We start from the raw sequence: 11,595 nt of genomic DNA on the forward strand, positions 1-11,595 counted from the left end.
CATTACAGAAGCCAGACCTTCCACCTTCTGCATCCCACAATGATCTTGGGTCCATACTCCCAGAGGGATAAAGAATAGGGAAGCTATCAGGGGAGGGGATGGTATACGGAGTTCTGGTGGAGGGAATTGTGCAAAGATGTACCCCTCTTATCCTATGGCTTTGTCAGTGTTTCCTTTTTTATAAATAAAAAAAGAAAAAAGAAAAGAAAGAAAAAAAGATGATAAAATGATCAAAGTAACTTTCATATACTAATGACGCTATGAAAAAAAATGTAACTAAATCAACATGCCTGGGTATATGTGATCAAGTGACCAAGAACTAAGAGTTTAGCAGTATTCTAATAAGGGTGGGGGGCGGGAGCAAGTGACCAGCTTCAGAATCTAACATACCTATTGATATTTTCCATTTAACTCCTTACTATTTGAGCTTCTTCAGATAAAGAATAGAAACAGTGACTCAATGGCAACAAACAGTTGAGAGACATCTCTGAAAATTCTCTAAAGAACAGGCTATGAGGTAACCTTAGAATTCTGACAGAATATTTTTTTCTTTATTGGGTGATTAATGTTTTACATTCAACAATAAATACAATAGTTTGTATATGCATAACATTTCTCAGTTTTCTACATAACAGTACAATCCCCACTATGTCCTCTGTCTGACAGAATATTTTAATACACTTTAGGTTTTGCCTTTTTTAATATATATATTTAAGATTTTACTTATTTATTAATGAGAGAGATAGGAAGAGAGAGAGAAAGAACAAGATGTCACTATGATACATGTGCTGGGATTGAACTCAGGACCAAGTCCTAGACCACTTTTTGTTATTTTATCTTTTTAATAGTTCATTTGACTTTTATTTTAATGTTTACTGTTACCACTGAGTATTAGTATAGGCTGGTTCCTTTTTTGTGTTTATTGGACATCTATGAAGCCTAGGAGAAACATGAAGGCACAGTCTCTAAAGAATATAATTTTATTGAGCAAGATCAGTGCACCTGTTACAGAGAGAATGATACAGAGAACTACTAGAGCACTCTTCAGCTCTGGTTTATGGTTATGCTGGGGATTGAACCTGGGACTTTGGAGCCTCGGGCATGAGAGTCTTTTTGCATAGCCATTATGCTGTCTTCCTCATTTGTATAAGAAATATGGGCTAATAGATGAAAGAAAAATTAAACTGATCACCAAGTCAATAGCTTTCTCTATAAATACTTGAATTAGCTGATGAATAAGTATATAAAGCATGCTCATAATTTGTAATTATATTCTTTTAGGAGTGTGTATTTATTTACTAATGAGAGAAAGAAAGAGAGAGATATGGAGAGAGATGGAGAGAGGGAGAGAGAGAATGAGAATGAATCAAGAGTATCACTCTGGCATATACAGCTTTGGGGATCTAACTCAGAACCTCATTTTTTATAAGGGTGGGGTTCAAATCACAATACCACCACACTAGTGACATTATTTTGTATGTCTCTTTATTCACAAAATCAAATGTCCTAAAATGTCACTCAATGTGGGACTATGTGAAAGCATGGTAGAGCTTATGGGAGCTCTCCCATCCTTGGATGGAGGTCTGGAAAGACACCCCACTTGTTAGCCTCTCTCCTTATAGAGATGAGCCAAGAGGGAAAAGTCTCCCAGACTCAGTTTCTCCTTGTTAGTCAATCAAGCTCACAGAAAGCCTACCAGCCTCTCACACTTAGTTCCCCCTGCTATCAGGCCAAATGGTTGCCTGCTTTAGGGTTCACTCAAAGTTCACACGTCCACTTGACCTTTTGATCATAAAGGAGAACACACTGTATCATATACCTCCACCTATATCAGGCAGTGAGACCCCATATTCTATTTCCTTGTGCCCTTGGATATCTGTGATTTACATCAAGCTTTGTTTTTCTTCTTCTCTACCTCACTGTACTGGTTTAACCCCTATGCTTCTCTCAAATACCTTTGGATAATTAACTCGTGTCGTTTTCGAAGGGTTAGGTTGTTTTCGCCGGGCTGGCTTCACGGGCACGGGCGGGTAACAGATGACCAGGGACTCATAGTTGAGCTGTAGGCAGTATCTCTTTATTCATGCAGGACTCAGCACAATCTAAGCCGAGCTAAGCTAAACTCAAGGTAAAGTACTCTAAAACTCACAATGCTGTCTTTATATATACTTGCCAAGTAGGGTGGAAACAGGGTGTGACATAGAGAGGGTGGAGAGAAAAGTGACTGGTGACAATCAGAGTGTGACAAGGAGAGGATCAGGGTGTGACAAGGAGGGGGGGTGGAGCAAAAACATATCATGAAACAGTGGGGATTGAACCAATGCCCTGGAGGGAGGTGCTTGTTAACAGCAGTTATATAAATAGAATGAAGTGGTTATGTAAATAGAATAGTGTTAAGCAGGGGGGATTTAAACCAAATGAAACAGAAGGGGTCTCATGCATACCAACAATTCCCCCTTTCTTTTTAACTAATGGCCATTGTGGGGTGAACAGAAACGTATATCGTACAGGCATTTTCAAAAGAACTGGCATAAGACATGGAAAACAAAATAGGCGAACAGCAATAACCAGTGTGATGCCAAGGGGAGCTTTTCTTGCCTCAAAGGGCAAGGCCTAGCAGGCAAAAGGGCATTTCTTGCCTCTGGGAACGCTTCATGCCTCTGGGGGCATCTCTTGCCTCAAAGGGCGTTTCCTGCCTCTGTGGGCATCTCTTGCCTCTTGGGGCGCTTCATGCCTCTGTGGGCATAACCTAATAAGGAGGGGGAGTTTTCTGCCTCTGGGACAGAGCCTGCAGGCGAGGGAACATGGTCTATAAAGTCTCAAGGCAATTGGCTGAAGTTAGTCTTTGAGAAACACAGCAGCGTGTACCAGTAAGTCCGATGGAGGTGTCAGTCCAAAGTAGCTGACCACAGAAGAAAATGTCAGAGGATGAAATGCTGTACAGTCTGTCTCGATGGGGAATGTCGGCCACCTGAATTCTGCTTTTCTGTAGAGAGTGATCTTTGGAGTCTGTGAATCTGTTTCTTCAGGTCGTGCCAGGTCTCATCATTGGTTTCCGGGGGCGATGTCAGAGAACAGGATCCAAATGGATTTCCAGGAATTCTATTTGAGTAGATGCTTTTTCATGTGAAGACTTTGACAGCTGAAATTCACTTACTTGTCAAACAAAACTTGTAGCAGATTAGAAGTTTACTATAATTGATAACTCTATTATAATTGGAAGTCCTTTCTAGTATGATTGTAAGGTTGTTTAAACAGTTTAAACTCAATAAAATGTGGAAAGGTAAACAGAAGAACCACGGTTAAAAGCCTCAGGCATGAGAATAATTAACATAATCATTGCACTATCTGCCCCACCCATAACTCATACCGTTTTGAGGATTAAACATTTCAGATTTATGTCAAGACGTAAAAGAGAAATCAAAGGAGGAAGAAAACAATTTTTTGGATTGTTTCTGGATGTCTCTAAAAATCATGGCTGCGTCCAGCATTTTTTTTTAAGTCAATGTCAAACAAAAATTCAGTCATTCAAATCATTCTCTTATTAAACGCAACTTGAACCAGATTATCAAGATCTCACCATGTAGGATTAAGAATCCCCGGAGGGCGACCTAGTCCAAAAAGGTCCTCGAAATTCCATTTAGGGTGTTTCTGACTGTTCCTGCTGGATTGCTTCAGGCACCCATTTTTAAAAGCGTCTTCCCATTGAAGAAAGAATCCAATCAGGAGAGTAGAACTAACCACATGTCTCCATACTTGGGAACTGCCAGGGTACTCGAGAATGTTCTTCAAATTAGAGTAGTCCTTCTCCATGGGAAACATTCGAGAAGAAGTCCAGAAAGTTCCAGGCGAAATCCCCATGCATATCCCAAGGTCTATGATCACGGTCATAAAGAACCAAACTGTGGCCTGGAGCAAAATGTAGTCCTTTTCCTCAGGAAACATGGGAGAGGGAATCCAGAAAGTCCAAGGAGAAATCTCCGTGCATCTCCCAAGCTCTATGATCCCGGTCATGAGAAACCAAAGTTCCCGGTGAGGGAAACGAAGTGTGGCCCAGAGTAAAATGTTCCAGAGACAGAGAAACTGTCTCATAATGAAACAGTAGAGGCTTTGGCAAACCTCTTCGTAAGTAAAAGAGAAGACCATAGTGCATAGGTAGGCTACGTCTTCACTTATCTGGGAGTTGCGCAGGTCTGGTCCCACGTTGTGGCGCCATATGTCGTTTTCGACGGGTTAGGTTGTTTTCGCCGGGCTGGCTTCACGGGTGGGTAACAGACGACCAGGGACTCATAGTTGAGCTGTAGGCAGTATCTCTTTATTCATGCAGGACTCAGCACAATCTAAACCGAGCTAAGCTAAACTCAAGGTAAAGTACTCTAAAACTCACAATGCTGTCTTTATATATACTTGCCAAGTAGGGTGGAAACAGGGTGTGACATAGAGAGGGTGGAGAGAAAAGTGACTGGTGACAATCAGAGTGTGACAAGGAGAGGATCAGGGTGTGACAAGGAGGGGGGGTGGAGCAAAAACATATCATGAAACAGTGGGGATTGAACCAATGCCCTGGAGGGAGGTGCTTGTTAACAGCGGTTATATAAATAGAATGAAGTGGTTATGTAAATAGAATAGTGTTAAGCAGGGGGGATTTAAACCAAATGAAACAGAAGGGGTCTCATGCATACCAACAAACTCGCCTGCATCATGGAGACTAATCATTTTGACCTTTATGTATCTCCTCAATTCTTGTCATACTAGCCCCCTATCATAGGGGCAAGCTGACCTTTAAGAGACCTGTAATTTCTGACATATGTGAAAAATGTTCTTTGTTTAACTCAGTATAAAGACCTGTACCCATCTCCAAATAAATGGATATTCATACCAGAATATTCCCTGATGCCTCTTTCTGAGTCACGCGACCTGTAGAGCCAGTGAGGGAGGGTCGGAGGCTTACCCCCTGGTTGGAGCCACTCCACATGAGCCCCAGAAACTCAAAAGTCAGAAAGTTGTAGGCAAATAAATAGAAAGTATGAGTACTTCATAATTATATGTGCTTATTAGAGAAAGTTTGAGTGTGGCAATGTATTTGAACTTATTTGTTGAATTGTTATATTTGATATTTAGATAGTATCTGCTTTGTAATCTTCATAATAACTTCATAGTATAGGCACTGTTTGTAATCCTATTCTACAAATGAGAAAATGGCATAAATAAGTCAAATAACTTACTTAAGATCACACAGCTCACAAGTGACTTGTCAGTTTGGGTATTAGACATGTAATCTACAGTGTCTAAATTTGAGGAATATTTTCATTAAATGGTTACAGTTAACTGAACTAATGAGGTGAAGGGCTGGAGTTAGGCAAACACACAAAGGATGTACAATGTGTTGGAATTCACCACAGAGAAAGCTACCATCCTGGACCTGCTTGACCTGAATAGGGAGAAATCAGTGGTTACAGGAGATGATGAGTTCTTGAATCCAAAGGAGGGAGAGCTCCCAAAGAACAGGAAACCATTAAAGAAATACAGTATCCCACCCCCTCTATTTCTACCTCCATTTCCAAGGGTTTTACACACCAAGCTATTTATAAGCCTTTGAACAGATAGGACTATGTAAGAAAGTCTTTAAAGGTCAGGCAGAGAAGGGTGGGATATAAATATGAGGGGAAATGAATACTAATCCCATTGAGATGTTCATTCATTCATCTGCTCACTGGGTACTTATTTTCTGTTGGTTACATTATATCTGTTTTTTGTGCACTGAGGGGTATATCTATTTTACCCAGTGTGACCTTAATAACCTTGCATATTCATTGTCCATCAGAAAGGATGCTCGGTGAGTATTGTGCAAGGGATGAGACAATGAGCACATGAATAAGAATGCATCCATCTATCCTAAAAACAAAACAAACAAACAAACAACAAAACTAAAACTCTCTTCCAGAAGTGTCTCCAAGGTATTTTCAAAAGGGTAAAGGTATCCAGTGAACAGAAGGGCAAGGTCTTTGTCACCAGGCAACTTCATTCTACTTCCCATTTCACCCTCAAGTGAGATAACTCACAGGTTAACAATGGGGTCTTACACTGGTGCCTGGTAGTTGGCCAGATGGTATGCCCTGTTTTTCAAGTCTAGAATTTTAAAAGATGTTGAGGGCAATAGGTAAGGTCTCGCTATTCTCACAACTCAAACCCCTATGCGTGAGTTCTTATCCATTCTCTCAAAAGCATTCTTGCTAGACAGTTGAGATTTGACTCTTGGCTTCATAGATTGATTCAGTTATTCCACTGAATATGGGGTGTTGACCAGCCTGTGAGTCACACATATCAGTACCACTTTCCTAAAGGAGAAATTAAGACCATGATGTGAAAAGATTTGATTCAGGTTGAGCGAGTCTTAAGAGTCACAGGCAGGCTGTGATTCAGCTCAACAGTTGTGACTCTGAAGTAGCACCTTCAGACTTGCCTTCTTCTGCTTTGGTGCCAAGGTGATCAAAACACCCATCTTCTCCTTTCAGGTCTCCATCCGGCTGGATGGTGAGAATAAGGCAGTTGAATACAACGCTGTTGGTACTATGACGGATGCTGTCAGGGTGGTCTTCCGAGGTCCTCAGGTCAACAGTCTCTTTGACCGGGACTGGCACAAGATTGCCTTGAGCATTCAAGCCCAGAATGTCTCTCTCTACATTGACTGTGTGCTGGTGCAGACGCTGCCCATTGAGGAGAGGGAGAACATCGACATCCAGGGCAAGACCGTGATTGGCAAGCGTCTCTATGACAGTGTGCCTATTGACGTGAGTACAAGAGGGACCTTTCGCAATGGGGGATCCAGGTGTCCCAAGGCCCCCCGAATCTGCCTATATCATTTATTATGTCATTACTTTGTAATGTCTTAAGGAGAATGATGCTGTCTCAGAACACTGCCACATTGGAATTGAAAGCCATCCTATGTTAGTCATCTGTCCCTTCAATCATTCAGTTATTCATTCAGTAATTCAGCAAATGTACATTAAGGTGTGACAGGCACTATGCTCAGCACTAGGGACATGACATATATGTCTATATATACTGGTGAGGATATATATATATATATATATATATATATATATATCTGTAGAATTATATGGTTTTCAGTGTGTTTAGAATCATTGTTTCCTTCTCTGACTGTAGAAAATATGGAACATTTTACCAACCAGGAATCGCAAGTGTAAATAACTCAGAAACAGGTGCCATCTATTTTTCTCCTTCCTCCTTGCCATCTTCCATCATCTGTCAGTGATTTTTTTTTCTCCCTTCTCTTTACTTTCCTCTTCATGTTTATTTAAGTGAAAGCAGAGTTACATTTGCCTCCTTGGGCTTCATGAAAATTCTCTTTTAATTTACATAGAGACAAAGAAGCAGAGAAAGACACACAAAGGGAGAGAAAGAGACGGAGAAATACCACTGCACTGCCTTACCATTCATGCAGCTTCTCCTAGTGTGGATAGGCACACGCAATGCTGAAGGCTCAAACCTGTTCTTGTGCATGGTGACATGTACACTTTACTTTGTGTGCTGTCCCACAAACCTTCTTTTATTTTCTTCTTTTTAAAATCATATTTACCTTACATTTAAGTAACATTGGTCTATAGTTTTCTGGTGTACAGACTTACAGATTGGCATTTGGATATATTGACCACATATGCTTATCACGAAGAGCTTAATTTACATCTAGTCATCTTTGTCTCTATATCCCAGCCAGATGGGATGGCTTCTGAGAGTGTGAGCCTGCTAATGCAGAGAGCAAGGCCTTCTCTTCAAAACAAGCCTTGTTTGAAAGCACAGCCTTTTACTTTGTCCTTTGCTTCTGGCAGTGGGCTAGAGTCTCCACTGGAAATGAAACAGATGGATAAATGAAATTGTTGCTGTTTCTGCTGAGCTGGATCTGTGGAATGAGGAATCGTGCTCCCTGGATCATGTAGTAGAACCAGGAGGGTGACATCAAGCCATCTTCTGCCTGGCCAGGTGGTTGAGCAGTTTTCACATGCAGCACAGGTCAGAGAAGGACACAAAAGAGGACAAACTAGTCACTCTTGTATCCGTGCTAAAACAAATACATATGTCAGCTTTTCACCATCAATTCACTCCAGTTGGGTTCTTTTTTGATAAAGCTGGCCTGTGCACATTTATTTATCTGTTCAGCTGCTGGTTCTGTGCTCCTGGGGCACATACTACATGCTACATGCCAGGAGTAAATGTGGGCCAGAGATACAGGAGAAGATCATTGGTGCCCCCTCCACTCTTGGGACAGCCTGCCCCAGTCCCTTCAAAATATATTTCTTTATTTTATATACTTTCATTCCACAAGTAAACCCTTGCTGAATACGAAAATGGAAAGACAATACAAGAAAAGTGGAAAACTCAAAGAGTTTCTGTTTTAGTAGTAGAAACAGACTCTTAGTGGGATGTGGGAAGTGGCTCATTGATGACACACATGTTTCACATACCTGAGGCCTGGTTGTATCGCAACACTACACCAAATGAAACAGAAAACATGACCAGCTTGGGGTGACTCAGTAGGAGAATGCCTGACTTGCCTACATGGAGTTATGGATTTATCCCCAGCACCACAAGAAACCAACAAAAACAAAATGAGCAAAACTTCATGAACAGTAAAGTAGTGCCCTGTACTCCATTTGTCTTTTTTCTCCCTTCTTTTGTAAGTAAATAAAATAAATAAAATAATTTGGGTAAGAGGAGTGGCTTAGTGACAAGTCACATGTGTGAGATCCTGAGCAGTTTTATGTATAATTTTTTATTATCTTTATCTATTTATTGGATGTAGACAGTCAGAAATGGAGAGGGAAGGTGGAGATGCAGAGGAAGAGAGTCAAAGAGACACCTGCAGACCTGCTGCACCACTTACAAAGCTTCCCCCCTGCCGGTAGGGACCAGGGACTTGAACCTGTATCCTTGGCGCATTTTACCATGAGTGTTCAACCAGGTGCACCACCACCTGTCCCCCATGAGCAGTTTCTATCTTTAGAACTGCATACAAAGTAAACTAGGAGGAGACTCCCAGAGGCATTCCCCTGGAGTAGAAACTGCCACGTGCTCATCCACTGGCCAACTAGTTAAGGCAACAACAACAAAAAAGTCACCTGATAACTTCACCGAATTGCAATTGTGATTTTTTCAGAAGCTCACCGAGCCACCCATGGGTGGAGGCACAAGTTGTGAGTGGATGGAAAAAGGTGTGAGGGAAAGATTTTCAGGACTTCAGAGGGCATTTTTAGGTGCCCTTTTGTTAGTTATGCCATGGAGACCAGAGCAAGAGGCAGGAAGGTGGGGAATTGATGGTGCTTGTTGTCCCCAAATCAAGTTTTAATCTTTTTTTTTTTTTGCATTTCTTTTTATTACATGTCATTAATCTGTTCTCTCTTTTTCTTTTACATTTTTTATTTATAAAATGGAAATATTGACAAGAATACAGGATAAGAGGGGTACATTTCCACACAGTGCCCACCCACAGAGCTCCATATCCAACTCCCTCCCTTGATACATTCCCTGTTCTTTATTCCTCTGGAAGCATGGACCAAGGATCACTGTGGGGTTTAAACCAACTTTCTTTCTTCCTTCTCCTCCTCCTCTTCCTCCTTTTTGGGTGCTTTATGCTATCATGATTCTGTTTCTCCTGGGGGACTTTCTTCCTCTCTCTGTCTCTCTTGCCTTCCTTTTGATAGAAAGTGAAAGACAAAGAGATGAAACAGAGTAGAAGAGACACCACAGCACTGCTTATCACTTGCTGAAGCTTCCTCCAATGCAGTTGTGCACATGCATTGGCCGGAGACTTAGACCTTGGTGCTCACTCATAATGAAATATTCACTCTACACAGTGAGCTTAATTTTAATTTTAATTTTAAGAAATTAACTTCATTCTTTGGAGAACTGGAGAGATTGAATATAGGACCACACTGAACACTGAGAGACTATTGAAAAACGCTCTTCTGGGAGTCAGTGGTAGCGCAGCAGGTTTAATGCACACGTGGCACCAAGCACAAGGACTGGCATAAAGATCCTGGTTTGAGCCCCCCCTCCAGCTCCCCACCTGCAGGGTGGTTTCTTCACAGGCGTTGAAGCAGGTCTGCAGGTGTCTCTCTTTCTCTCCCCCCTGTCTTCCCCTCCTCTCTCCATTTCCTTCTGTCTTATCTAACAATGACAACATCAACAATAACAGCAACAATAATAACTACAACAACAACAAGGGCAACACGAAGGAAAATACAGAAAATTAAAAAAAATAAGAAAAACGCTCTTCAAGAAGAAGCTTTGGAGAAATGAGTAATGTGACGTAGAGAGGGTGGAGCGAAAAGAGACGTTGAAATCAGGGTGAACTAGGAGAGGGGGCAGAGCAAAAAGACATCATGAACCAGTGAGTATGGTGAGATGGGGGATGGATAGTGTTGAGCTGCGCCGGCGGAGAAGAGAGAGAGGAGATCAGTAGCGAAGAGGGAACACAAATCTTTATTTGCGCTGGCACCTCAGAGTTGGGTGAGAGAGAAGCAGGTTGGGCCACGTGGAGGTAGCAAAAATGGCCGCCTCAAGCAGCAACCTTTCCTGCGTCTGAACACCGAAGTGAAAAGCCGGCAAGAGAGCGAGGTGCTGAAGAAGGGCTTCTATGGAAGTAGCTCTCGCCAGAATGGGAAGGGGAGGAGTAACCATAGCACTCCAACTATCATGGGGAATAGACAATGCCCTGAGGGCACAACATGGTGGAACAGGCACTCCGAGAACTCTTGTGGGAACTAGCAATAGCCTGAGGGGACAACATGGCAGATATGACTGCATCTGCACAATTTCCCAGCAGATAGCATATGACAAAGTGAGCTGTGGGATTGTGAGTAAAAGGATATACGGAGACTCCCCTCCGCATGTAGCAGCTAGCCTCTCTCCACTGGAGGCTCTCACTTTAGGAGAGAGTATAGGTGGGTGGTGCCTGCTCTGAGACTCAGTTCACAGAAGAAAGTAGCCAGGTTAGAGTCAGAGCACCATGAAGTGGGACTGAGACTTAATACCAGGCAGGGCAGAGCTTATCTGCCACAAGGAGACTGAGTCTCAAAAGTCCTACGATTCACACTCTGTCCTTGTTTTGCTTTCCAGTTTGACTTACAGAGGATTGTGGTATACTGCGACTCCAGGCATGCAGAGCTAGAGACTTGTTGTGATATCCCCTCTGGTCCGGTAAGCAGAGACATTTGCAAGAAAATGATGGGGGGAAATGGGAACTTGGACCTCAGAAAGGAGGGACCTAACCAGGACCCTGGAACAAGCAGGGGCTAATTTCAGGGAATATCCACCCTTGGGATGTACCTGGGAGGGAATCAGGTGATAATGACCAGAGTACTGTTTTTGTAGCATCTCCCAGGGGAGTGTTGACTTCCTGGTCTTTGTCACCATCCTAACTCAAGTCTGCATACTGGTTGATAAAGCCTAGTTCTAGGAAGAAGGAGGCAGTGACTAGCTGTCTCAAGGACGGTCTGACCTTCCCTGGGCTGGTCCCTAGATGGGAGGAAGTGGTATGTGGTCTGTACACCAGTGAAGGGTAGGTCAGTTCAGCAT

At 42.4% G+C, this 11,595-nt stretch overlaps 1 protein-coding gene across 1 annotated transcript in view; it reads left to right on the plus strand.

Moving 5' to 3' along the window:
* Positions 1–11,595, plus strand: part of COL22A1 (collagen type XXII alpha 1 chain) — a 270,579-nt gene that overhangs the window by 69,734 nt on the left and 189,250 nt on the right. Inside the window, exons 7-8 of the mRNA XM_060202364.1 lie at positions 6,516–6,791; positions 11,137–11,217. Coding sequence (XP_060058347.1) covers positions 6,516–6,791; positions 11,137–11,217 — 357 coding nt within the window. The remainder of the gene's footprint in view (positions 1–6,515; positions 6,792–11,136; positions 11,218–11,595) is intronic.

Source organism: Erinaceus europaeus, chromosome 1 (genome assembly GCF_950295315.1).
Source record: "Erinaceus europaeus chromosome 1, mEriEur2.1, whole genome shotgun sequence".
In the NCBI taxonomy this organism is placed as follows: Eukaryota; Metazoa; Chordata; class Mammalia; order Eulipotyphla; family Erinaceidae; genus Erinaceus; species Erinaceus europaeus.